At 46.5% G+C, this 27085-nt stretch overlaps 2 protein-coding genes across 6 annotated transcripts in view; both read right to left on the bottom strand.

Annotated features, from left to right (window-relative positions):
- Positions 1–2176, bottom strand: part of SLC4A5 (solute carrier family 4 member 5) — a 29383-nt gene extending 27207 nt beyond the window's left edge. For 2 of the 3 annotated variants that reach the window (XM_061348256.1, XM_061348255.1), the window contains exons 1-2: positions 2058–2176; positions 1463–1596 (exon numbers count right to left, since the gene is read on the bottom strand). The gene's annotated coding sequence lies outside the window, so the exon portion shown is untranslated. Of the gene's footprint in view, positions 1–370; positions 680–1462; positions 1597–2057 lie in introns of those variants that run through there. The other variant, XM_061348258.1, reaches the window with a different exon arrangement.
- A 1338-nt stretch (positions 2177–3514) lies between these two features.
- LOC133209561 (tetraspanin-15-like) overlaps positions 3515–27085 on the bottom strand; it is a 41779-nt gene continuing 18208 nt past the window's right edge. The window contains exons 3-8 of one of the 3 annotated variants that reach the window (XM_061348251.1): positions 25480–25554; positions 22795–22890; positions 18383–18496; positions 13035–13088; positions 12393–12509; positions 3515–3998 (exon numbers count right to left, since the gene is read on the bottom strand). In XM_061348251.1, the coding sequence (XP_061204235.1) occupies positions 3762–3998; positions 12393–12509; positions 13035–13088; positions 18383–18496; positions 22795–22890; positions 25480–25554 (693 nt within the window). In that variant the 3' untranslated portion in view covers positions 3515–3761. The remainder of the gene's footprint in view (positions 3999–12392; positions 12510–13034; positions 13089–18382; positions 18497–22794; positions 22891–25479; positions 25555–27085) is intronic. The other 2 variants (XM_061348252.1, XM_061348253.1) reach the window with 2 other exon arrangements.

Here is a 27085-nt window from a genome sequence, read left to right on the forward strand (position 1 = left end):
AGAGCCACTGATAAATAAAAGGTCCTGAATGATTATGGCTGATTGATGAGGGTCATGTAGCCTGGGAGTTCTTCCCTCTGATCTTTTACATAGAAAGCTTTTTTGTCCCCCCCAAATACTGCATACAAACACAAGTACAGTGCAGATAAGAAGTGCTGGAAAAAGCAACTCTAAGCACAGTAGAAATAAGGGGAGGAAAAGAAGAGCACGGTTACATTTGCCAATGAAATCCCGCTACTCCCACCAGCACTCAGTTCCACAAAACCAAGTTTTACCATTAATAAACAAGTTTTACCATTAATAAACAAGTTTTACCATTAATAAACAAGTTTTACCATTAATAAACAAGTTTTACCATTAATAAACTCACCCTGAGCTCTCCAAACACGCTCAGAAACCAGTGGATGGAGCCGTGCAGTGAAGTCACAGGCACTCGGGGGTGCGGGAGCCCAGATTGCCTCGAGATAAAGCTGCTCTCGCCACCATTGTATCGACACCCACTGCCAACCCCTCTGTAGCTCCCAGGTTAAAATGGATTTGGGGTGGCACCAATTGATTTTGGGAGTGGAAAGGCATCATGGGATGCAGATAAACTTCTGGAGAGGAAGGAACATCCAAGCCAGGGAGAGCTGGTCTTGCGCAGTTGTGGTCTCTAGATATAGATGTAGGAAATTCAAGGTGTCCATCCCCAGCTTGCAGGGCCTGTGTCCTTTGGGGTTTTTTTCTATCAGTTTTGCCCTGATTGCTGGGATTTGGGAGGGAAAACGTTTCTCTTTGTTTTCTTTGTGCTCATGGACATCTGATCTTAAACAGAAGATCAGGGACTTACAGAGAGTCATCACCAGCAGCAAGAAAGCTTCTGAAGCCCCTGGGGATGATAGGATCAGCCCTATGGCCATAGGATCAACAAATGGTTTAGGTTGGAAAGGACCTTAAAGTTCATCCAGTTCCAACCCCGTGCCATGGGCAGGGACACCTTCCACTAGAGCAGCTTGCTCTTGTCCTGTCCCTACAGGCGCTTGTCCAAAGACCCTCTCCAGGGTTCCCGTAGCCCCTTTAGGCACTGGGAGCTGCTCTAAGGCCTCCCCAAAGCCTTCTCTTCTCCAAGATGAACCAGCCCATCAAATACAGTTTGGGTTCTTTTTTTGATGTGGTTTGCACACCGAATTATTTTGCCATTTCCACAGTTTGGTTTTAGCATGTTAAACATCCTAAAATTGGATTTCATGAAAATCCAGCTCCTGGTCCCATGAGCATGCCCACTGTGCTACCCAAGCTGTCCGCTTCTATTTAACGCCTGGCTTGTTCACCCCTGCTTAGCCTCTTAATGGGGGTATCAATAGATCTGCATGAAAGCAGCATCCAGCCCTTTATCAGGGCTGGCTTCATTGTTAATGGAAGGAGAACTTGGAAATCAGACTTTGTGCTTTGAGGTCATTCCATATCAGGGCTTTTCTCTCACCTCCAGGGGATTATTCGATGGCACAATCCCGTCTCAGCAGAAGCAAAGCAAAACCTGTTTGATGCTTTATCCCTGCTCTCATTTGCTTCCCAAGCTCCTGTATTATTAGATCTGGTCTTCCATGTGTAGCAGGTCTGGAACAAGGGAGAAGTGATTTCAAGATGCAGAATTTAGGATGAAGTAAGGAATGCTATTGGCATCCCCTTTATTTAGAGTAGCAAGGCATGTTTGTAAGTAGGAGAAAAGCTTTTCCAAAGAATGCTTATGATTTCATGCTCTTGCTTAATCTTTCCTATTCTCAGGCATTAGCAACCAACCGTTTGTGGGAATAGGGGAGCCAGGTGCCTAAATCATGGAATCACAGAATCACTTAGGTTGGAAAAGCCCTTTAAGCTCATCCAGTCCAACTATTCCCCAGCACTTCCAAGGCCACCACTAACCCATGGCACTGAGGGCCTTGTCTACACGGTGAGTGAACACTTCCAGGGATGGTGACTCCAGCACTGCTCCAGGCAGCCCGTTCCAATCCCTCACTTCTCTCTATTTCCCATTGCTTATTGCCTGCTAAAAAACAGCATTAATCTACAATGAAAACCTGCTTGCATCCAACCCGTGCAATGCTGCCCTTCCTGGGGTCCAGCATCAGCCAGGAAAAGGGTTTAAAGATGTTGGTGGCTGTTTGTCCCGTAAATAAAGAGCAAACATAGAAGTTAACTTTCTTCCTCCAAATACATAGAAATGCAAAGAGCAGGTTGAGTTTATCAGCTTGTAGGAAGAAGGTTTTATTAAACACATCCTGGAGAGAGGAAGGGAAAGGAAGAAAAGCAAAATCCCAGGAGCTGAACCCTACTGACCCCCCTGCTTAGCTTCTGGGGTTCCCAGCTCCGTTTCCAAGGGGATTTGGGGGAAAAGAAGGTTCAGAAAGTGTTCTTTTCAGGCGTGTGCTCCTGATTGCTTCATGTTTAAAGAGTAAAGCCTGGAACCAGTCAGAAGAGGGAGACAGAGCCCGGCAGACGCAGGGCATCCAACTAAAGCCAGCCTTCGGCTTCCAAAATAGCCTTAATAAAAGCTCCACTAGTAAATGCAGCATTCCCTTTGCCAGCGGCGCAGCAGACACTCAGCTCTTGGGAAACAGATCTGTTTCTTCTTCTTCTTAATAAACCCACACTCATCATTTTGCAATTCATCTCTTTAAAGTCTCCCTCCGTGAGCCTGTGTCCCATTGCGGCTCAACTCACCCATCCAGACTTGGATGCAGTGCGCTCCAGCTGTTTATAGAATCCCAGAATGGTTTTGGTTGGAAGGGACCTTAAAGCTCCTCTAGCTCCAACCCCTGCCATTGGCATGGACCCCTTCCACTGGAGCAGCTTGCTCCAAGCCCCTGTGTCCAACCTGGCCTTGAACACTGCCAGGGATGGGGCAGCCACAGCTTCTCTGGGCACCCTGTGCCAGCGCCTCAGCACCCTCACATAAATCACTTCTTCCTTATCTCCAACCTGAACTCCCCCTGTTTCAGCCTGAACCCATCACCCCTTGTCCTATCCCTACAGTCCCTGATGAAAAGCCCCTCTCTGACGTCCAGCGAGAGGACCCAATCCCTATTTAATTCCTATATCCTTAGCGATGGGGGAGGGAATTGCCACCTTGACCATCAAGTTGTGCTAAAAATTCTACAAAAGGCGATTCCTTACCTGGTCATTAAATGCTGGTCGCCAGCAGGCGGGAGTCACAGCACATTCCAACAGGAAATCCATCCTCCCTCTGGAAGTCCCTGAGCTCTCCTTTTCCTTGCCTGGGGATAAAACCTTAAGCCAGGGCTCAAAAGGAAGAGCTGGAGACCTTCAGAAACTGGTGTTTTCCCTTGGGGCAGCCTTGCCCAAATATCCATCTTGCTCCAGGAGGTGCAAGTTGTGCCTCCCTAGGGACGTGATTCCTATTTTTCAGGTGATCAGGTTAAATATACCTACAAAGACAGCCCAAAGTGCAACAATGATGGTGCCACTTCCCACCCCATGGCTGGGCCAGCGTGCATTGAGTGGAAGTGACTTTGCAAAACACAACACAAGTTACATTTATTGTGTAAAAAAAACCCTAAAAACCCAAAAAGGAGCTAGAGAAATGCTTCAAAAGGGGAAGGAAGTGAAAGGACCCTGGGGAGCCCATGTGCCCACACAGTGCATCGCAGTTGTGGTAACATCCCAGTGTTACTGTCTCCTGGACCTGAGAAGATAAATTACATGATGTCCATGTTCAACATCCACCACCTTCCTAAGAGCCGTGCTCCAAGTCCTCCACCTTCTTACACTTTGCTTTGGCAGATGGTGCCTTCCTCCTCCTCCTCATCCTCATCCTCAGCGTTGATGGGAATGTAGCCCCCTTCCTTGGGCAAGCACCAGCACCAGCCCGCACCACTCAGATCCACAGCCCCAAAGCTGAAATCCCGCATCTCCAGGATCTTGAAGTCAACAGTGTCCAGCTTGGAGTAGATCTCGTTGAGCTTTTGCCAATACAGCCAAGCCATCACGAGGCCGATCACCTGCAAAAGATGAGTGTTAAAAGCACTATGGTCAAGCAAACCCTTTCTGAAGGTCTTTCTCCAAAGGGATGCCGTCATCCGAACTTCCAAACCTGGCCACCAGACAGGAGAGGACAATACCAGGTTAAACCTTCTGCCAAAGCAACAGGCTCATTGTTAAACTTGTTATTGGTCACATCCATCTCACAACTTCCCACATCAGCCCTGACAGAGGGATGTGGATTAGTCGGACGTCACCATGAGCATTGCGAAGACAGAGGCAGAGGTCCAGGCTCTTGCTGGACTTGAGATATTGCTGCAGTTTATTTCCCATTTCCCTGCAGGCTGGAAGGGAATTAAAAAAATACACTTTAAAACTTTAGGAGAAGGGAAGGAAAAAGCACTTTCATCAGCACCAGATGGCAAGCACATTGCTCTGATTTCAACTGACGGTCCCTTCACGGTGCTACACTGCGGTGGCTACAGTTAGAGGATAAGCCATGGTGAAGAGCTATTTGCAGAGCAGGTACTGATGAGGGGCACGGTGGCAATCAGAGCACTTCCAGTGCCAACTGCATCTTTGTACTAACCCTTCACCCTCCTTGACTACTGAGCCATACAAATAAGGTTTATTCCCTTATAAACCCAGTTAAACAGGGCAGGTTTATGGCTCCTTTCAATGTACAAGATGGGATGGAGAAGGACAAGACCAGCTTCAGCCTCTGGGTTTTTCCTCAGCAGTAGACAACATGTTTCCCTCATAACCATCCCTTGAAGCAAAAAGACAATAAATAATCCTGTCACATCTGTACCATCCATCACCTGGGATCTCCTGTAACTCTTACAGCACATTGGTTTTAGAGCTGAAAAAATATTAGTCATTTCTCTGGGTCCTGATCAATTCATTAAATAGTCTGGAAAGTGGGAACATTAAGAGAAAGATAAATGGGGATAAGAGCAAAGGGTTGGAACGCATCTGAAATTAGAGACTGGTTTGTTTCCATAGTGGAAAGAGAAAAGTTTTTGCCCACAGGAGGCTGCAGAAAATGGAGGCAAAAACTCCACAAGGAAAAAGCAAATCAGCCAAGTGTCTCCCAGCTGAGAGCAATCACAGAATCCCAGCCTGGTTTGGGTTGGAAGGGAGGTTAGATCTCACCCAGTTCCAACCCCTGCCACAGGCAGGGACCCCTTCCACTAGAACAGCTTGCTCCAAGCCCCTGTGTCCAACCTGGCCTTGAGCACTGCCAGGGATGGGGCAGCCACAGCTTCTCTGGGCACCCTGTGCCAGCGCCTCAGCACCCTCACATAAATCACTTCTTCCTTATCTCCAAACTGAACTCCCCTGTTTCAGTCTGAACCCATCACCCCTTGTCCCATCCCTACAGTCCCTGATGCAGAGCCCCTCTCCAGCATCCTTGTAGCCCCCTTCAGACACTGGAAGCTGCTCTGAGGTCTCCACGCAGCTTCTCTTCTCCAGCCCCAGTGTTCTCAGCCTGGCTCCATACAGGAGCTGCTCCAGCCCCTGAGCATCCTCATGGGCCTCCTCTGGACTTGCTTCAACAGCTCCATGTCCTTCTTATGTTGGGGACACCAGAGGGGGAGGCAGTGCTCCAACATCCTCTCATCCACACGAGCACAATGCACAGAAGCCATCCCAAAGCAGCTCAATATCTATTTTTCCTTCCCAAGTTCACCTGGAGGAGAATCCCAGAATCAACAGTTCAGAAAGCAGAATACGACCTCCTTGAAGATGCCCTCCCAACATGGAAAGTCCTTCCTTTAACTCCTCAGTTGGAGCTTGCTCCATTTCCACTTTCCTAATTGCACTTAGGTATCCTCAAAGAGAATCCTGCTTATTTGACATCTCACCTAATTACTGATAACAGGATTTAATCACCAAGAGAACACACTAGGTGCTGGAGGCTGCTGTGTGGTTACTGCTCACAGGGTTTTCCCAACAGCGGGAATTACAGAAACACTGGATTCCTGCCCTTAGGGTGCTGGGAAAGGCAACTGCAAACGCTGAATGAAAAACTGAAGTCTGGAATCATCTTAGCATCACCTTTTGTTATCCAAATGGCCTGAAATCAAGTTATCTTACAGCTCTGGTAACTTCTGTGTCTGTATCTGTTTAGCTCCCTGCTGCCCTCAAAATATTCACTGCTGCCTGGAATATTATATATCCATCTCAGCAGGCAAGTCCTTCCTGAATAGGCTGTGAAATCATTTCAGCCTGTGTACAGAGACAGCATTCATCCCTGACTCAAACTGTGCAGGATGCATTCAGTCCCTGTGAGGAGGGAAGGGACCAAAACTGGGTTGTGCAACCTCATGCTTACCTGGGATGGAGCTTGCTTTGGGTGGAGAACCAAAAATGACAAACGCAGAGACTCTGTCATGGAAATTCCAGCCAGGATCCTGCTCTCCTACCCCATATCCATCACCTCTTTGGTCCCCAGAAGGTGCAGAAAGCTCAAATAAGGGATGGAGGAGGCCAAGGCTTGGAGATGGCTTCATCTCTTCGTGAACAGCAGGAATTGCCCAGAGCAACAGCTCCCACATGGATCTGGGTAATAAGGTTGTGCTAATCCATATTCAACAGCAGAGCCTTTAAGGATTTATGAAGTTTTTAAATGCTATTTAAACGTACGTCAAGCTTTAGCATTATTTACTGCTATTAACATGTCATCACTTGGCAGATTAAAACCCCACTGCTGATCCAAGACCAAGCAAGTAAACCCTTTTGCAACGCTAAGTTCAAAGGCACGACATGTCGTTTCTTTCCCTTCTAAACAAAACAGTAATTGGGAAAAGGTTTGTGTTGACAACAAATTGAATGCAAATGCATCCAGTTCTGCAAAAGCAGCTTTGCAGACATCATCCCTCCTGCTCCTCCCAATGGCGATGCCACGTCCGAGGTACTGGGGATTTCTTGAATGGAATAAAATTAGCCCGAGTCCTCAATCAGCATCCTGCATCCCACAGCTTTCCCTCTCCTCTGAGTTATGAACCAGCATCCATCCCAGCTTGCCTCTAAATACCCTCTTTCACTTAATGAAAACGGAAAAAGCTGTCAGGAATATAGATGCATTCAATATCTCTGGCACCAAGGGCACCGTGTTTTCCAGAAGTAAAGAGATTTCTAACGTGAGTGCTGATTTTATTGCACTGCAATATGAAGGGAGCTATTATTGTGGAGGAGAATGTTAAGATAATGAATCAAATATGAGGCTAAAAAATGAAAAAGCTGATTTTGTCCCCAATTTCCCCCTCCTCCTCATGATGGTAATCAACACCAAGCAAGGGGAGAGCAGCTGCCTGGGATTTGCTGCTTGTAGCTCATATAAAGTTAGAATATCGCCTGTTCTCCTTGGCTTGCATTCAGGGGAGAAGCCAGCCCTGCCTCGGAATGGCCCTAGTCTGCTGCTTTCTGAGGCATTTCAATGCAGAGGGTTTGCTCAAGGGGGTACAAGAGCACTGAGAAGCTGCTCTTTGCACATGCAAGAGCAGTTGCGCATGTAAAATAAATCCAAAGACCTTTGCACATCGAGGAAATCAATAATTCATGGAGACCCACTGGGAAGTGACAATAGAATCGTAGAATCCCAGCCTGGTTTGTGTTGAAGAGACCTTAAAGCCCATCCAGCTCCAACCCATTCCACAGGCAGGGACCCCTTCCACTGGAGCAGCTTGCTCCAAGCCCCTGTGTCCAACCTGGCCTTGAGCACTGCCAGGGATGGGGCAGCCACAGCTTCTCTGGGCACCCTGTGCCAGCGCCTCAGCACCCTCACAGGGAAGAGCTTCTGCCTAAGAGCTCAGCTCAGTCTCCCCTCGGGCAGGTTCAAGCCATTCCCCTTGGCCTGTCCCTACAGGCCCCTGTCCCAAGCCCCTCTCCAGGTTCCCTGCAGCCCCTTTAGGCACTGGAGCTGCTCTAAGGTCTCCCCTTCAGGAGCCTTCTCTTCTCCAGGCTGCCCCAGCCCAGCTCTCTCAGCCTGGCTCCAGAGCAGAGCTCCTCCAGCCCTCCCAGCATCTCCATGGCTATACATATATCTACTGCAGAGATATTGCAATAGCAGTTGCACTATATCTATATATTGCAAATCGCACGGGTAATGCTATTTGTATTTTGGTGACACCCAAAATCAGGGATTCCCTGCAGTGACATCTATGAAAACCACCCTGCAGATGATGCTATTTGAGAATTCCTGCCCTGCTTCCCATCCAAACATACCTTCCTGCCTCCAGAGCTCCTTGCTGAGTGGCTGTAAAACTGGATCTTGCTAAACGGAAGAGCTGAAGCACGTCAAGCTTCCCCAGAGCTAATCAAGTAAAAAGCAAGCATTTCTTTTGCTATTGATTTTTCCTTCCATAAATTGATATTTATAGACCAGGCATGCACAAAGGTCATGGGCTGCAGAGGGAAAAATCCCTTTTATTCCCCTTTTCTACTCCATTAAGCACACACCAGCCACTAGAGAATATACCGCCTTCCAGCCCCTTGAACAACGAAGAGATTAAAAAGCAAACTAAATACAAATGAATCTTGCAAAGACAAAGGGAGCTTTGGCAATACAAAGCCCTCTTCACAAGGAAACGTTTAACATTACTGTCCCCAAGAGATGAAGAGCCCAACCTGCAAAATGCACATTGCAAGTCTGATGCTGCATTTATGAGGAGTGAAAGAGTTGATCTTCTGGATTTATGCTCTTAGGAGGGAACATCTACCTCTGCACTGATGCCTTATTACTCTGTAACTGCTCTCAACGTAGAGCTTTGGAGATTGATGAAATACCAAAGTGAAACAGAGGCAGCAACAATTTACTGCACTGGCCTGACAGCTCCTGGCCATTTATAACTTAATTCCCTCCAGAGCTTGGTGGTTGCACTGCAGAGTCCATAGATATTAACCCTCAGCAGTGACCTTTCAGAGACTTGTTCTTTCTAATCACCTTTGTGCCACTTTCTGCTTCTTTAGAACGGAGAAAAAGGGATTGAAGAGCTTTTTGTGCACTTGTTTCTACCTTATTACACTGGCAACGTCTTCACCTTGCCAAGGAAGATGAAATACCATTAGAAAACATGCCCTGCAAAGACACAGGAGTGGAAAAGTCAGAGATGCTTTTTCCTGAGGTCAATATAAAAGCTGCTGAAGGAGCACCTGGGCATGGCAAAGGGGAAAGAGCAAAGCATGAGGTTCTTTGGCAATGTAACAGCAAATGGGTTTTATACACACTGGAAACTCTTTGGATAGTCTGGACAGATGTAACGTATGGATGCAGCCGGTAGGAAAGAGATTGCTCTGCTTTGCTGCAGGGTTGGGCTTCCTTCATAATTAAACACAAGGAGTACAAGGCCATAACGAGGATTTGCCACTGAGTGCCAGCAACTAAATTGAAATGTCTTGTTGAGAGTGATATGAAATGCATCACTGTTTGGCTGAGAAGAGCAGTGAGGAGATGGGATTGGTACTGGAGAATGAAACATAGGAAGAAGGATAAAGAGAATTAAAGGTACTCTGCAGAAGCAGAAGAGTAATCAAGTTGGTGCATTCATGCTTTGCTCTGAGTGAAGTAAGACAAATGAACACTCCCCGCTCCTCAAATGCTTCATCCATTGCTTAAAAAAGGCAGAGACACGAATGATGTAGGAGCAATCATAAAATCACACATTCCCTATGCCTTGCACCAGCTGGGATAGAGCCGAGCTACTGCTTCGTGATGTACCTGCCTCCTCACCCATTCAATCCGTTCAGCACCCAACAGGACCCAGCAGCTTTACAGCTTTCCCCAAGCCCAGTTAAACAGATAGAATCATAGAATCATAGAATGGTTAGGGTTGGAAAGGGCCTTAACATCATCAAGTTCCAACCCCCCTGCCATGGGCAGGGACACCTCGCACTAAACCATCTCACCCAAGGCCTCGTCCAACCTGGACTTGAACACTGACAGGGATGGAGCATTCACAACCTCCCTGGGCACCCATTCCAGTGCCTCACTACCCTAACAGGAAAGAATTTCCTCCTTATATCCAATCTAAACTTCCCCTGTTTAAGTTTTAAGTTTGAACCCATTACCCCTTGTCCTGTCACTACAGTCCCTAATGAAGAGTTCATCCCCAGCATCCCTATAGGCCCTCTTCAGATACTGGAAGCTGCTCTGAGGTCTCCACGCAGCTTCTCTTCTCCAGGCTGAACAGCCCCAGCTTTCTCAGCCTATCTTCATATGGGAGGTGCTCCAGTCCCCTGAGCATCCTCGTGGCCTCCTCTGGACTTGTTCCAACAGCTCCATGTCCTTTTTATGTTGAGGACACCAGAACTGCACACAATACTCCAGGTGAGGTCTCACGAGAGCAGAATAAAGGGGCAGGATCACCTCCTTCGACCTGCTGCTCACACTCCTTTTGATGCAGCCCAGGATACAGTTGATGCCCACATGCCCTGGGTCCTTCTTTCTGCACAAGAACAAGTTGCTTATCCCAAACCTAAGCACAAAGCTCAGGTGTTGCGATGATGAACATCAGCCAAGCTCAAAGTCCCAGTGTTTCACCCCTTGAGTTGCTTGCCATCATAGAGGTTGAAGTTTGATCCTAAGGAATTGCAACACTAAGAAAAACTGGGCAAAACCCAAAGCTGGGCTCAGGATGTGGATCGTGATCCCAACCTTCTCCGTGGCATCCTGCAAGTTTTCCACCAAAGTGGTTTGCTGCAACACAGAGAGGCCACGTCCTGTGCAGGATGTGACAAAGACCCAAAGGACAAAGATGGGACAGCTCAATACCCTTATTCTTCCCAAAGCTCAAGACACTGCCACCTCTTCACACCAACAGTGCCAACCCCTTCCCCCTTGGATCAGCAATTCAAGGACAATATACTCCCCCCAGCTTTCTGCTGGCAGCTGCTGGGGATGAAGCTGCGTCTGGGCTGACAGCTCCTGGCAACACAGATGGCCATTTATAACTTAATTCCCTCCAAAACTTGACAGAATCAAATCTGATTTATATTTAAAGCCCAGAAATGGTGAGCAGATGGGAAGAACAAGGTTCTTCATCTGAAGAGCATTTAACGGCACGACAGAAAAATCACAACACTTGCTCAAAAGCACTTGATATTCATCAAGGCTCATTGCCCTCTCTGGTTCTTCTCCCCATCTTTCCCAATTAAAAGCATCATGTTGGCAGGTTAATGGGTAACACAACAGGCAGCTCCTGTAATGGGCTCTTGACATCCTGTGAGGCAGATGGAAGTGGTTGCCTCTATCCCGGCACTTCCTCACCTCTTTTCTGTGCCCGCTGCATTTCCTAGTGGTAGCACAGCAGAAGTCCATTGCTCATTCACATGCTTTGGAGAAAGCACTTTAGAAATGTGGAGCATCACAGTTAGGATTGGGTACATAATTGTCCCCCCACCTCGGTTTTCCATTTGGACCATGTGAGACTTGAAAAGGAAAGCTCATCCTTTGAAATATGAGCTCAACGTGCCACATATTTCTCCAAGAGATTCTGCTTTATTCCACCACTGTTCTACTTTTCACTGCAAGCAGAAACACATAAAAAGATAAAAACATTCCATTCCCATTTAGATACCCCCCCCAATAGTTGGAAAGTGTAACTATACACCTACAGGGCAAACCCAATATTACATCCAATGTGATAAAAAGAAAGCTTTTGCTTGGGAGCCCCAAAAGGAATCAGAAAAAGGATCAAATTCAATACTAAATCATCACAGTTTTGACAGAGATTAATTCTGGAAAGATCCAAGATATTCACCTCTCCCCTTATAGTGTTGCAAAGGGATAGCCCCAAAACTCCTCTCCACATTGAGCATCTGTGATTCTGTGATTGTGAATGCCCCATCCCTGGCAGTGTTCAAGGCCAGGCTGGACAGGGCTTGGGGCAACCTCATCTAATGGAAGGTGTCCCTGCCTGTGGCAGGGAGTTGGAACTGGATGAGCTCTAAGGTCCTTTCCAACACAAACCGTTCTATGATCCTATGATGAAGAATTTAATTACCTGTAATGGAAAATTGTGTGGATTTTCAGGCATATTAATGGCAAGGGGGGTTTAGGAGGCATTACAAATTCTGCTAGATTTATGACTATGGTTTATTTTGGTTAATATTTCAGCTCCATTGGAAGAGAGCTGTAAAACCAAACATAGAAGGGTTTGCTAACCTACGCATGCCTTGCTTTCAGATGTTATTACTTGGTCAATAATTAGATTTCAGGAGTGTGTTATGAGGCAGCCAGAATTCATAAGCTATGAATTTTGCTAAGGATGCTCTAGAAAGTGCTGGGACATACGCCACCCAAGACATAAATCTCAGATGTAAATGGAGAGGAATTAATTAAACATGAATTCTTTTCCTCCTCCAGCACAGGGAAAGAAGCCAAGAGGACTCCAACAGGATCCACCACGTACCTGAGGAAGCAGCAGGGAGCAAACGATGCCGAAAGTGGCCTCAAAGTTGTCTTTGAGCCAGAGCCCAACGGCATGGATGCAGCCTCGTACATGGATGATGTTGAGCAGCTCCAGGCGCTGGAAGAACAGAGAGAAGCATCATTGAGATGTTGGGTTGGGGGCAGATGTTATTTCCTGTGTTTGCTCCTTCTTGCAAGGCAGAGGAGTGGCATGGGAAGTGTTCGGGAATTGATTTCTTGGGTTGGACCTTTCCTTGCGTTTTCCTGACAAAAAACTGTCCCTAGGAGCTACACAGCAGATGCACAGAGACACTGCAGCTCTCTGCTACAACAGAGTCCTGTGGTTATCCCTGAAGGCCTCAAAATCAGCTTCTCTCCTACCACCAAGCCTCAAACACAACTGAGGACTAGTGTTTCTTGGAGCTGATCCAGAAGGCCACCATCCAAACATGGCATGAGCTTGCCTGTGCTCTGCAAGCCTGAGCAACCCACTGAGATGCCAGAGAAAAGCAATAGAAATGGGTTTATACGTAGCTGCAGCAGCAGCCATCCTTGGTGTGGAAGAGCTCACCTGCAGGTAACTGTTTGGGTTAGGGAAAGAAGAAGCAAGTCTCATATATACAAAGGAAAAATCCAATCTTACCTCTTTATCGAGCGTCCTGTATCCACACAGGGTGTTAATGACTTCTCCAGGGACCTGTGAACAGAGAATTGGTGAACAGACTTAGCCTGGGGGAAGCCAAAGGGGAAATAGAAGAAATAAGGATAACAAGAGACTCACGCAGTTGCCTTGACCAAGCAGTTACTCCCAAACCTCACTTCAATGCTGAAACCATGCACGTTGGCAGGAAGTTGTTGGGGTTTTCATTTGATCTTATTATTTAATCATTTTTCTCTCCAGATTCTGATGTTCTGGGGGATGTCCAGGTCTCTCTAACACTTTTCCAGTGATTCGAGCCAGGACCACCTCCACATCACACGAGCATTTAGCAAAGCAGCTCTTGCAAAACATTACCCTCATTTCCTTCTTGTTTCATTCCAGCCACCTTTTCTAACACCTTCAGTCACGTCTCTCCCTCATAATAAAGGGAATTGCACAGGGATTAAATATATTGGGCTCTCCAGAAATCAAGAGGGGATTACCCAAAGTCTTCCACCGTTTTGTGGTGGTTTTAGACATCCTGAAGGCTTATATCTTTTGCCCAACAAGAAGGTTTCAAGAGTCACAGCTAATGAGAGAAACCCCAGCTGCTGTTCAGTATCTCACAAGTATTTCTTCTGCTTCTCCCAGGATGGAAAATAGTACTTTTTGGGTTACAAAACTGATTCTTGCTCATCCTAAAAGAAAGCAAAGCCAGAGTAGCCCCAGCACATCCTGAGCTGGTTGGACACTTGGAATTGATCCACGATGGGCTTGGTTTTTGGCTTGTTTTGTGGCTCAAACAACAGCTTCTGTGACACCACGTTGTTTCTACTCTGTGCCCATCAAATAATCATGTGCTGAAATTATGATGCTTTCAGAGAGATGGTTTTGACAACCGGTAAAAGCTCCTGAACAACAAACCAAAAACATCTCACACTTTGGAGGCACAGAGATGAAAGAGAGAAATGTGCACATTCATTTAGATGTGGATTATGCTCTCCTGCAAGACACAACATAAAGAAAACATGCACCTCCAGGCAGACTCCAGCCCTAAAGCTGCAATGTGTTCCTCTTATAATTGGCAGGGAAATTACTGCAGTGCCACCCTACCAAGAGCTTCCGTACCTACCACATTACTGACAGTGCTAACAAAAATCCCAGCCCTCACTACTTCAAGGCTCTATTTACACATTGGGCATAGTTAAGGAGACTTATTAGTCCCTGTGCATGTGAAAGACTTGCAGGGAAATCTGGAGATCAGCAGCAAAGCACCCATCAGCATCGCTGGGAGACATCTCATCCAGGGTTGGGACCATGAAATGGGAAGCCTTCAGCATAAGAGGGAGTTGCAATGCTCTTAATATAAATGCTGTCACCTGGAGAGGTATAAAGAATGTGTACATGTCCATGTGCTTTACATTAAAAACAGAAACCACTTGTCTTGACAGCTTTCAGTTGTCCTTGCTTTTCAGACTCACTTCCATGGACTCCTGCTGGTGAAACACCACTGCTTTCAGTTGCCTGAACACACCTGACTATGGCACAAATTCATCCCTTTTCTTCCTTCTGTTAAATAATGAAGGGTTTCTCAGCCACCTTCAGTCCTGCCAATTTGTTCAAGTAATTTCCTCGGCTCCTTTTATTTGGGAGAAGGGTAGAAGATGGAAAAGAGAGGGCTCAGTCTTGCTTGACTTTTGTCAAGGTCTTGCATAGAAGAGAAAGCCAGAGCTGAATTGGATTTCTAACATAAACCAACTCAGAAGCCTTCATTCCTCCAGAATGCATTTTGATGACTTCAGAGATCACAAAAGAGCAACACGCAGACATTTAAAAGCCATGGAGGGCAGAGGAGTGCAAGCTTTGCACTTTCTATTTAACCAACTGCTTTTCTGCTCAAAAGCAGTGCCAAGTGTCAGCGGTGACACTTCACAAAGCATTTGGAGACACTGCACTTGGCAGAGGCACAGCTCTGCTGCTCTTTCCCTGGGAAGGCACAAACACATTGGAAAACCAGGCAGAAAAGCAGTTAGAGATAAGGATCCAGTTTCACATCCTCAAGTACGTGCAGGTGCCTTAGGCACTGGAGCTGCTCTAAGGTCTCCCCTTAAGGAGCCTTCTCTTCTCCAGGCTGACCCAGCCCAGCTCTCTCAGCCTGGCTCCATAGCTCCAGATGGAGTCAGTATCCACCTGCATCCCACATGGATGGGGCTGTATCTCATGGCTTGCTCCTCTCAACATCTTTTGTCCCTTCCACAATATTCAGCTTCAAAATGACCCCTTCTGGCACTTCTACGTCAATCTCAAAGGTCCTCTAAGACATTTGCTTGGATGCTTCACTCTCTTCCATTCATGAAGGCACAAATAGAGAAGGACACAGAAGAAGGGTTTCTCTTCCTAAAACCCAGTGAATTTATAATTGGTTGACAAAAAGCTTATTCACAGTAAGGACATCACCTTTACCTAATGCAGAAGAACTACATGTGCCCAGGTGGTCCCTGGTTATCCTTCCACCTGCATGACCAATGCAAGATCTTCTCTTCAGCCCTCAAGTAACAGACTTTGGTGGAAAGGGTTTTCAGTGGGGCTTGTGTGTTGCTGAGACCCAGCCAGGTATGGCCAGAGTATCACACACAGGTACCTGCTCACAGAAGCAGAGGATAGTTAGGGTTGGAAAGGACCTTAAGATCATCCAATTCCAACCCCCCACCATGGGCAGGGACACTTCACACTAAACCATGGCACCCAATGCTCTGTCCAACCTGGCCTTGAACACCACCATGGATGGAGCATTCACAACCTCCCTGGGCAACCCATTCCAGTGCCTCACCACTCTAAGAGGAAAGAACTTCCTCCTTATATCCAATCTAAACTTCCCCTGTTTAAGTTTTAACCCATTACCCCTTGTCCTATCACTACAGTCCCTAATGAAGAGTCCCTCTCCAGCATCCCTGTAGGCCCCCTTCAGATATGGAAGGGAGGTGCTTCTCCCACCTTCACAGCCAGCAAGGAAAACCCCCAGGACACCTTTGTAATACCAGCAAATAGCTCCAAATAGGCATGCAGGAGCTTATGGTAAATGCAATTATGGGATGTTCACTCTGCTGGTTAAACTACACTGCTATTAGCTCGTTTTGTGTTGCAGACAGCAGAAATCTCCCAAGGGAGCTGGCTCCTTTAATCTATTTCATGTACTATTGCTACTGTGTCAGGCTGATTTCTTCACTATCACTCCCTGCAGTGCCAAAATCAGATCTCTGAAGAACGAGGCCACATCTATCTACCTGCTTACTGTGGTGCCCAAGACCAGGGTTTATTTCTTATGGAGATTTAGATGCGTTGGGTGAGGTCTCGCTTCCCATAAAGCCTCTCTGGTTGTCAGAGCCACATTCATGTGCTTCAATTCTTGAGACTAATGGAGAGGATTTACTATGGACTTTCCCTCCCAGGAGCTGGCTGCTCCAGAGCTTCACTCAAGCATCCTCCATACCCAGCTCATTGCAGTGGGAAGCCAAAAACTGGCCTTATTTCTTACCCTGCTCTAGGAATCATCTGTGATTTCCTCCCTCTCCAGTATTTCCTTCTGCACTGAGGTCTTTTGTTTACCAAATTGTCACCCAAAACCATGAGGAGCCTAAAAATACTGAAAAATGCTCTTGACTCTCTCCAACACATCCTCACTCATAGTGCAAAAAGGGCAACACATGAATTTCTAATTCCATCTTCAGGAGCTTTAGGGTTCTTAATCAAGACCCTGATTAGGGATGACGATTATATCTGCAGCTGATTTGCACGTCAGGCTTCAACTGATAATTAAAACACCTCAGATTTCCCTCTTTTTCCATTAAAACCCCCCAAAAAATGATTTATTTTCTTTGTGCAGTTATTAAAGCCTGGGGCATTGTTATTACTAATAAAGCCAGAGGCGTTGATGCTCCTGATGCCCTGAACCTTGAGGAGGTTTTGTAACCAGGATTATGCTCAGCAAATACTATTTTAGCACCATTTATGGCATTTCTGGTCACAGCAACCAGGGATATTTGCACTTTTCCCCCCTGCCTTGGCCAAGCTCCTGGCATTTCATCCACAGCATGTGTTAGATTGATTGCGATGAGGTGGACGGTTGTATTCAACAAGCGGGTGTCAGAGCACTTAGCTTAATGTCTGCAGAAAAGCACTGCTTGGTGGGGGGTGTCTTGATGTTCAGCTCTGAAAATCAGCACAGGAGACCCTAATGGCTCTGAAAATCCACTCCTTGCTCTCTCAATGTGACCCAACTCACAGTGTGTTGGGAATGCAGCCTTGCAAGGGCAGTTACCCATGAGATGATTCTTACTCCATTGCACAAGGGTGGCTCTTTATCCAAACACCTCCCCAGTCCCCATTCAACAGAGCCCTCAAAAATGTCCCCATTTGGAGCAGACACAAGCAAGCAACATGGTCCCCACATAGCACTAAACCCTGCAGCAGCAGGCTGAGAATCATGGAATCAACTGGGTTGGAAAAGCCCTTTAAGCTCATCCAGTCCAGCCCTTCCCAGCACTTCCAAGGCCACCACTAACCCATGGCACTGAGGGTGTGTGAACACTTGTAGAGACAGTGACTGCAGCCCTGCCCTGGGCAGCCTGTTCCAATGCCTGAGCACCTTTTGGGGAAGGAAGTGTTCCTCAGCTCCATCTAAACCTTTCCTCATCCAGCTTGGGGCTGTTTGCTCTTGTCCCATCCCTTGTTCCTTGGGATAAAAGACCAACCCCACCTCATTACAGCCTCCTTTCAGGTCCTCTTGGAGAAAAATGTCCTCTTGGACAGAAGAGGAAAGGACATTAGCTCATTCAGACCAATGCTGGGAGGCAGCCAGGTCATTTTAAGATGTTGCTATTTCTTTGCAAAAGGATCCTCCAAACCATTTTGTGTTAGACATTGGGAAGAAAACCAGGAACTCGACATTTCTAACAACTCCTCAGCAGGATATGAATGCAACTAATAGCCCAGTGCTTTGGTATTTATTCTGCATTAAATCAGCAGAGCCTGTTAAAATAGTGTAGCCCATACATACATATATATTCAAGGCCAGGTTGGACAGGGTTTGGAGCAACCTGGTCTAGTAGAAGGTGTCCCTGCCTGTGGCAGGGGATTGGAACTGGATGAACTTTAAGGTCCCTTCCAACCCAAACCATTGCAAGGCTCTATGCTACGTTTCGTAGTTTCTTTAGTGTCTCCCACTGATGTGCTCTCAAACCACTCTGCAAGATGCTGCAGCACAGAAATCTGCAGGAATAACACATTGGAAGAAGGTGTTTTGCTGAAATACTGATCGAAATAGACCCACTTTCATGCCTTGGCTGTCTTACCTTCCTGATACAGCACGTGTAGGGCACTCCACACGCCAGTGGCCCGCTGCCATTGCAGGAGTGGTACTGGTTAACCTCCCAGTCCCGGTACTCGTCCCCACCACAGCAAGAAAACTGCCAAGAGAAGAAAAGGAGAGCATGAGATGTGCAGCTGAACCAACCCAAATCCCTCCAGTCCATCGACACATCTCCCCTCCCACTGTGCCCTGCATCTCCTTTGCAACACCATTGACAACCCCAGTTATCTCCTGCTTTCCAAGACCCTGAACGGGAAGTTGAAGGCACTGTGTAAAAGCAGAAAAGTGGGTGTTCAGCCCCGTTTTAGAGGTGTGCAGCAGTTAGAGATGCCTCCACACGTGTATTGGAGACGCCCCTGCTTTCACCTAGGAAAGATCAGGCTCATTCATGCTTCACTGATTTAATTACAGGTGACTAATCTATCCTATTCCTGGGATGTGCAGATCTGGCTCTTTCAGCACCTTGAATGGATGTATTTCTTAGCCCTTGAAGGCAGCTCAGCTGGTTGGTGCCAGTTGACAAAATGCTAATAAAGCTTCACAGCCTAACAGGGATTTCTCTTCCCGTCAAGTTAAATTAGAGATCAAATGCTACAGCTACAAAGGAAAAAAGATGCTTTTTTCTTCTGTTCACACAATAAAGAAAAAAAAAGAAGTTTAATGAAAGTCATTTTCTGTTCTCCACAGAATAAAAATGGGCTTATTATATACGGAGTCATCTCTCCTCTTGGTAAACAAGCTTGAATCTTTACATGTTTCCCTCAAAGAAAAGCCTGAAGTGAGCAGGAGAGGTGAGTGTGCTGGGTAACACAGAGAAAAACCATGTTCTCCCCATTCCTTTAAGCAGCACACTATCAAGGAGCAGGTTTGGGGAGAGGTTTTACCCTAGGAGCATCTGCTCCTCTTGCTGCTGATGGGCTGGTGGCAATACTTGGCCAACAGGAGGACAAGCTACCAGCTCCTGGGGCTCTCCTGGCCTCCTCCCATGCCCAAATGGTCAGAAACAGCCAGCAGCAGCCAACCCACACATTTACAACTGGTTTCTGACTTCCTCCCTTTAATTCCTCTATTGCTTTTAATCTTACTTGAATCAGTGAAGGAGGTCAGCTTGAGGAGTGACTGAGAAAGAGGGGGAGAAAAACACCTCAAGGGCTATTTGTTAGTGCTGCCCATTCGATATCCCCATGCTGTGAAGAATGCTTTTATAACAGCACAAAAATCAGTCCCAAATCCTTACAATGAGGCTTTCTAGCTGCCAGGAAGCCTCATGAGGGTGGTTTCTTCTCTGCAAAGAGAGGCTTAGCCACAACTACTGTTGTATATATAAGCTGGGGCAGACTTCAGTGTGGGTTTTACTTTCATGCAGGCTCCTGGAGCTCAAAGGAGCATAACAAGAAGAAAAATCAAAGATAGCCCATGGAAAGAGCCTTGCAGGTTGCATCAAGGAGCTCCCATTGTTAGGGACCACTGTCAGCACCAGTGAGATGCAGACTTGGAACAGCTAAAACCACCATCCTCAATCGAGCCATGCTGGTGAAAGCTGCCTTTAATCATCCCCAAGAAGACAGGAAGAGCTTTACAAGCCCAACACCCTCATCCATCGCTTCGAGCCTTACTTTGAGTTTGGAGCCACTTGGGTTCGAACAAGAACAGCAGCTCCAGCAGCTCTTTGAAATTCAAATCCTATGTGCAGCGGAGCAACGTGAACTCTCCTCTTCTACCTGTTCTTAGCAACCCATTAAAGAAGGATAAAGCAAGGAGCAGTGGAGAGCTCCAGTTACTGACTTGAGGCAAAACCCGGGCTTTTGAGTCATCATGGTCTCCAGCCTCACATCCATGGGCTGCAAAGGCAGCAGCACAGCAAAAGTGAGGGATAAAAACCTAAGTATTATTTCCTTGAGGGCAACGCATTTCTGTATCTATTTGCTCACAGGCAGTCAGACTGAGGAGGTGTCAACAGGTAAAACCACACTATTTGCATCCTGGCATGTAAAATATGAATGTATGGCTGCATAATTACTGGTTCTTTTTACTGTATGATACTGGTGTCAGTGTGTGAAGACAGCTGGCTCCAGCTTAAAGCATCACTTGAGAGGCAGTTGAAGCAAAATTCAGATCCTAAGGAGCATAGTGTGGTTTTGCCCGTGTGCCAGCTAACCTATGCATAGACAAGGATTTTAATAAGGAAAAAGGCAAAAATTAACCCAAAATGATAACAGGCTGCTCTGACCTTGTGTTTTAGCAAAAGAGCAGGTCTGGGTGCAATCCATCCAGACTGACTGCAAGTTTTCAACATCTCAAAGGGAACTGGGCTGCTCAGGTCCCATAAACCCAATCCCCCTTCTCTTTAAAGCCATTATTCCTCTGCGTTGCTTCTCCCCAGTCCCTCAGGATGAAACAACTCTGCATTTCAATCACTGACATTGCTGCTGCTCCTGAATAATAAACAGAAAAGCTCATAGCACAGAGCTGCATGTTCTTGCAAAGCTCCTTCTCACAAGATAAAAGATGCTACTGTTGAAGACTTATCAACACTCTAAGTGGCCAGAAGTTCTTTGAGAACAGAGAGAGGCTCTGAGATGAAGATCTTTCCCTGAAAACTTTTAATAACATCCAAGTGAAGATGTAGATAGGGAAAAATGTAAAAATAGGGTGAGATGAAAAGATAAGTGCCTGATCTTCACTTGCTTGGAGACACAGGAACCTTCCTACAGTTCTATCTGCTTTATCTGGAGGTTTGTGGTCTAACCTCCTTGCCAAGGTTCATTGAGGATGGCTCCAGCATGGACTTTCTACCTCTCATTTATCATTCAGAGAGGTCCGAATTACAGCATCCTCTTCGAAAGGCTGGAGTAAAGCTTGGGAAGATTCAAATCTTCCTCAGAATCAGTCGTATCTTGAGACCTTCAGAGCACTCCCAGGCTTCTTAATGCGCTCAATTCAGTAATGATGACTCCAAGAGTCAAAAGGTGGTTTTGAAGCCAAGAGAGGGGAGTGTGAAGGGCACCACTGGCCTTAAATTCCAGCTACATCAAAGGAGCTTCACAATCTCCTTTTCTTCAAAGTGAGAGATAAGATTTATAGATTTATGATGCTTCAAGCAATAATGAAAGGAGAGAAATCTGGCCAAGGTGAGAACATTCAAAGTTCATCTGAAAGCAGCTTTGCTGACAAAGCCCGGTTCCGCTCTCCAAAACCAGTTCAGCAAATAGAACATCACTGCCATTTTCCTCCAGATCCCAACTTTGGGGTTTTTTCCACTTCTATTTTCATTCACCAAATGCTCCAAGCCAAGTGCTTCACTCCCAGAGTTACACAAAGAACGGGTGAATCAAATATCCTCAGCAAAACATGAGCAAAGCAACATATCCCAAATGCCCAGGGAAGTGGGAAAACCAAATGATAAATTAGAGCCAACCAATACACACTTAATGGTATGGAGAATACCTTCAAATCCCAACTTTCCTTTCCTGTTTAATGCTACTTTGCTGAAGCTAAACCTTGGCTTTCAAGAGAAACACATCTAACCAGGGCTCAACGGTGGGAATTAGGAAGACGTATTTAACACTTAACTTAAAAGCTAATTTAACACTTCATTTAATATTTAGGACCTCAAACAAACTACATGGTGTATGAAATACAGCTGCAGCATAGCAAAAGTCAGCTTAAAATAACATGAGGACTATTTCATTGATCTGCAGGTTGGCTTGAGGATGGGACATGGTTCCTGCCAACTCCTGGCAGGCTCCAAGCAATCAATATGAGACAGGATATGCAACTACATGCCTAAAGAAGTTAAAGCAGACTGTGCCAAGCCCCAAAATTGGCCTGGACATAGCTCTTGCTCCTGGTGCTGCTCACAAAGGGGTCTCCTCTCCTTCTGGCTACTGCATGAAAACACCTTACCCCCAGTTTTCCCATTGAGACAAGGGCTTGGCCAGCTACTGAGGACATCACAAGTAAAGAGACTTATCTAAGGTGCCTATCTAAGCTCACTGCAGCCCTGAAGCAGCACATGTTGTTTTACTCCTCAATCTGGGGCAGTGACAAAAAGCTTTCAGGTGTTGGACACCAGTTTCTCATTGAGACTGGGAAATAGAAATACCCTGGTATGGTCCATACCATGGTGTGGAGAAGAAGATGCTCTTTGCAGCAGAATAACTCACCAAAGAGCCCTGTGGGGCGAGCTTGGAGAGCAGCACAAGGCAAAACTGTGCAAACAGAGCAGTGTCAACCTCAAAAGATCAAGATATTTGAGATGGATCAAGCAAAGTAGCCCAGGGATGGGCATAAACTCTAAAAACACAACAGAAACTATCACTTATGCTTCAGTGAGGCACAGATTGACCATTCCTTCACCCCCAGGCCCCCCCAATGCCTCCTCCACAGCCAAACCTTTTCTTGTACAAAATCCAAGATGTTCTTGAAGTCAAGGTCATCGTAATAGTGCCTGATGCCCTCTTGGATGTTGGAGTGGAATACTGCATTCATCTGGAGACAGAGCAAAACCCAAAACATGGCTTGCACATGGAAAAGTCACAAGGAAAAACATGCAAAACATGAAGGATTTTCCATAGCAAGTGTTGCCTGCTGTTACTGCAGTAATAATTGAACCCGCATGCTGGGACAAGCATCTTGGGGCAAAATTCATCATTGAGAGTCAGCAGCATCATTTCTGAGCTCTCAAGGTGAGCAGCACCGATCACACCTCCACGTTTCCAGCACAGGCAAGCAGATCCACCTGATTTTTCCTATTACATTTCATTATTAATGTGACTTCTTCACAGTCTCCCTCACTCTCCAATCCCATTGGATTTTAATCACTGGTGGGGAGGGTGTTCTGCTGCAGTAGGATCGGAGGAGGTGGAAGGGACTGTGGCAGCCAACACGGCTGGCTGCAGGGTGATTTATCTATGGGATGAGCTACAGGCAGGAGCAGAGACCTCGTCAGAGCCCTCAATCACTCCTAATCCCAACAACTCATTCAGCAATTCAATCATACCCTGAAAGGGAACGGTGCAGCCAAGGATGGGGCTGTTCCTGCTGCTCCTTCAGCCCTGTATCCGAGGACACTTTGACACATTCAGGCACTTCACATTAAACACTAATTGAATCGAAAATGTCTTTCACAGATGCCTGGGAAGCTTATTAGTGAGCTGGGAATGAAGGCTCGGAATGGCCTGTAGAGCCCAGCACAGGTTTGCCGTTGACTCCTGACAAAGCGCCAAGCACCACTATTAATGAAGGGAAAAGGAGCTTGTTTTATCTGAGCTGGAAACAGGGGAAAGGAGGGGGGGTAAAGAAAACGTTGTTTTTCATAATTCACTCTGACATGAAAATTAGAGGTTGGGCAAACCGGGAACGGGGAGAAAGAAAGAGAAATGAAGGCACGTCAGAGCAGCAGACAAAGCGAAGGGATGTGAAAAACCTGGAAGGAATTGCTCGCACCTGAGTTTGTTCAAATGCTAATCCCTGGTTTGCCCATCTCTAAGCCAAACACAATGAGCAACACCCGGGTTTTACCGCTCTCTGCTTGGTTTAGCCCACATAGGCTCATCGCATCCCCCAGTCCCATTGCCCTCCAAGATGCCAGCCTGGAGGCAGCTCCTGGAATTAAACCTTGGTTTTAAGGTGGGAGGTAGATGTCACAGTTCTTGTTTATGAGACCTCTCCACCCTCTTCCCTTCCAGGACACCAAACCCATTATCTCCAGTAAGCTCCCCAAAGCCATTTGCATATGAACAGAGCCCGTTTCAATGCTCAGTAGCTCCAAGGCCACTAAATTAATTCCTCGGCCCTGCTTATTTAATATAAAAATCCAATTAAATGTGTCTTCAACAAGTTTAATAAACAAGCATTGTGCCAAATGCAGATTTGTGCCTCTGAAACAATTTCAGGGCAAGTGGATTCATCACTTGTCGGATCTCTTTTCTCTCTCCCTCATTGTTTGATTTTTAATTAGGTTTTGATATTCCCTAATACATTTAAATTAAGGGACAATTCAGACTTTAATGGTTTCTACTCAATCCAGGAATTTAGTTACAAAGCTGCAATCCCCTCTCCTGATGGTACCAGTGTTTTCCAATTGCATTCCTGCAGTGCAGGATGATGCTGAGCATCATCATGAGGCTCAAAGGTGGAACAAAGCAGAGGATTTAAAGATTAATTCCACAAAATACAGCCTCTGTGTTGCAGCACACATTGATTTTCTATATGTGAGGACTCACACAATATGATTTTCCTCAAAGAACATCTCTCCATCAGTACACTGTGGTTTTCAGGGATAAGAGGTGTTAGGAGAGCTCTGGGAAGCTGCGGGATGGAGTTGACTGCAGCATCCACAAGGCAGTGTCCTTCCCTATTGCCTCCTTTCAACTCTGAGGCTCGCCAAGCACATCCCTTCCAACCCCAACCTGTCATTGGTGCTCACCAAGCACATCACTCCAAATCCCACATTGCCTTCAGTGTTCCCTAAGCACATGATTCCTAACCCCAACCTGTCTTTGGGGCTAACCAAGCACATAAGGCCCAACCTTCATGGGTTTGAAAGCATCTTTATGCATAGGGGAATCTATTTCTAGAGCCCTAAAGGAGGTGTTTTGGGCGCTGTTCTCCTGCCTTGTGCACCCAGTGAGCCAGCAGAGACTGAGAACAGCGATTTAATAGCTTGATCGATTGCAGGGGTGTGATTGCATTGACCATGGCAGGGTTCCTTCGGCAGAAGGCAGGCAGCCAGGAAGGACACACATTGGGAGCATTCACCATCAGCTCTAGCTCAAACTTGACCTTGCAAACACAAGCCAGCAGTTATCATGCTGGAGGTGAGGAGCTTAAAGAGTACCCAGAGAAGCTGTGGCTGCCCCATCCCTGGCAGTGCTCAAGGCCAGGTTGGACACAGGGGCTTGGAGCAAGCTGCTCCAGTGGAAGGGGTCCCTGCCCGTGGCAGGGGTTGGAGCTGGAGGAGCTTTAAGTTCCTTTCCAACACAAACCAGGTTGGGATTCTATGGTCTCCCCCCTGATGGCACGCATGGTTGCAATTTGTCACCATTCAGCACCCAAAGACCTGCTGACTGCACCCACCTTGTTTTCAAAGATGATTTCAATGAACAGCAGCAGCAGCTCCGTGAGAAAGATCACCAGAAGAACCCAGAAGAACTGAAAAGACAAAGGGAAGGATTATCCCTGCTCCAATTCAGGCTGGGTCATCTGTCAGTGGTTAACCACAACGAGGGAGACCTGGAAACCAAAAGCTGCTTCAAAACACTTAAAAATCAGATAGATGTCATTATAAGCTCACCAGTGACCCATAGATCTCTTTTAAAGATCTCAGTCCCAATAAAGGAAGAGAGGATTCAAAAAAAGAAACCAAATGCAATTTGAATGGCCAAGATCTGTACAGAGAAATGGGGGAAATGGATGTAACAGAAAAAAAATGTTATGGAAACATGGAATAGTTTGGGTATTTAACCTAATTCTATTTTCTGCCAGTTTAAAGCCATTCCCCCTTGGCCTGTCCCTACAGGCCCTTGTCCCAAGCCCCTCTCCAGGTTTCCTGTAGCCCCTTTAGGCACTGGAGCTGCTCTAAGGTTCCCCTTAAGGTGCCTTCAGAGTACAGGCAGTATTTCATGCCTCTGAGGGTTGATTGTGGCAACATTCAGGCTGGAAATCAATGCCCTGATGGTGCAAACGACTTGAACCAAAAGGTCTGATGTTCTTGCAGTCCAAACCCACCAGTCTCCTAATGCAATAGGTCTCACATCCAGCTTTGCAGAGGATGGAGAGCAAAGCTCACACTGGTCTCCCCAAGTCCATCAGCAACTTTTTAAACTCACCAGAGAAAAGAAGGTGGAAAGTTACCATGGAAACCTTAGGAAAAACCCTAAAGCAAGTTAAAAGAAATAATAAAGGGGGGAAGGAAAGGTAATTTATTACCAGGATATTCCGTTTGGCCACTGGTTTATTCAAACACCCTATTTCCAAAGGCAGCACAGGTACCTGCATGCCCCTCAATTATTCCCCAAGCTTGGCAAAACCAAAGCACTGTTGCAGGAAAACACCACTTCATTCACCAAACCATCTGGGTTTTTAATTAACCACACACCAAGGAGCCTTGTGATGTGTATTTGGTAAGAGCCAGCTCGTGTGGTCCCACTGGAGGAGCAGCACTTCACCACCAGCTAAATCAGCTCCTAAAGCAGCTAAATCAGCTCCTAACGGGCCAGGTATCATTTAGGAATCCCATAATTAAGGGCTATAATTAACCAAGCACGTGGTATCTCGTAGGAAGAGGTGATACACAAAGCTCTGCACAGAGCTAAAGCGCTAGAAACGAGTTGCTTCAGGAGGAAGACCAAAGTGACATGGTTCACAGCTTTACCAAGCAGGACATGGCTGCAACTTCCAACACTGCAGCAAAAAAAAGAGAAATTCAGATTTGAGAATGTTTTTTTTTCCTCGGCTTTCATTAAAACCCAGAAAATAAATTAGAAGGAATCATAGAATCATGGAATAGGGTGTGTTGGAAGGGAGCTTAAAGCTCCTCCAGCTCCAACCCCTACCATGGGCAGGGACCCCTTCCACTGGAGCAGCTTGCTCCAAGCCCCTGTGTCCAACCTGGCCTTGAACACTGCCAGGGATGGGGCAGCCACAGCTTCTCTGGGCACCCTGTGCCAGCGCCTCAGCACCC

The sequence above is a fragment of the Neopsephotus bourkii genome, unplaced genomic scaffold (assembly GCF_033783945.1).
Source record: "Neopsephotus bourkii isolate Nb327-2 ecotype Australia unplaced genomic scaffold, CSIRO-AGI_Nbou_v1 NB_346, whole genome shotgun sequence".
Classification (NCBI taxonomy): domain Eukaryota; kingdom Metazoa; phylum Chordata; class Aves; order Psittaciformes; family Psittacidae; genus Neopsephotus; species Neopsephotus bourkii.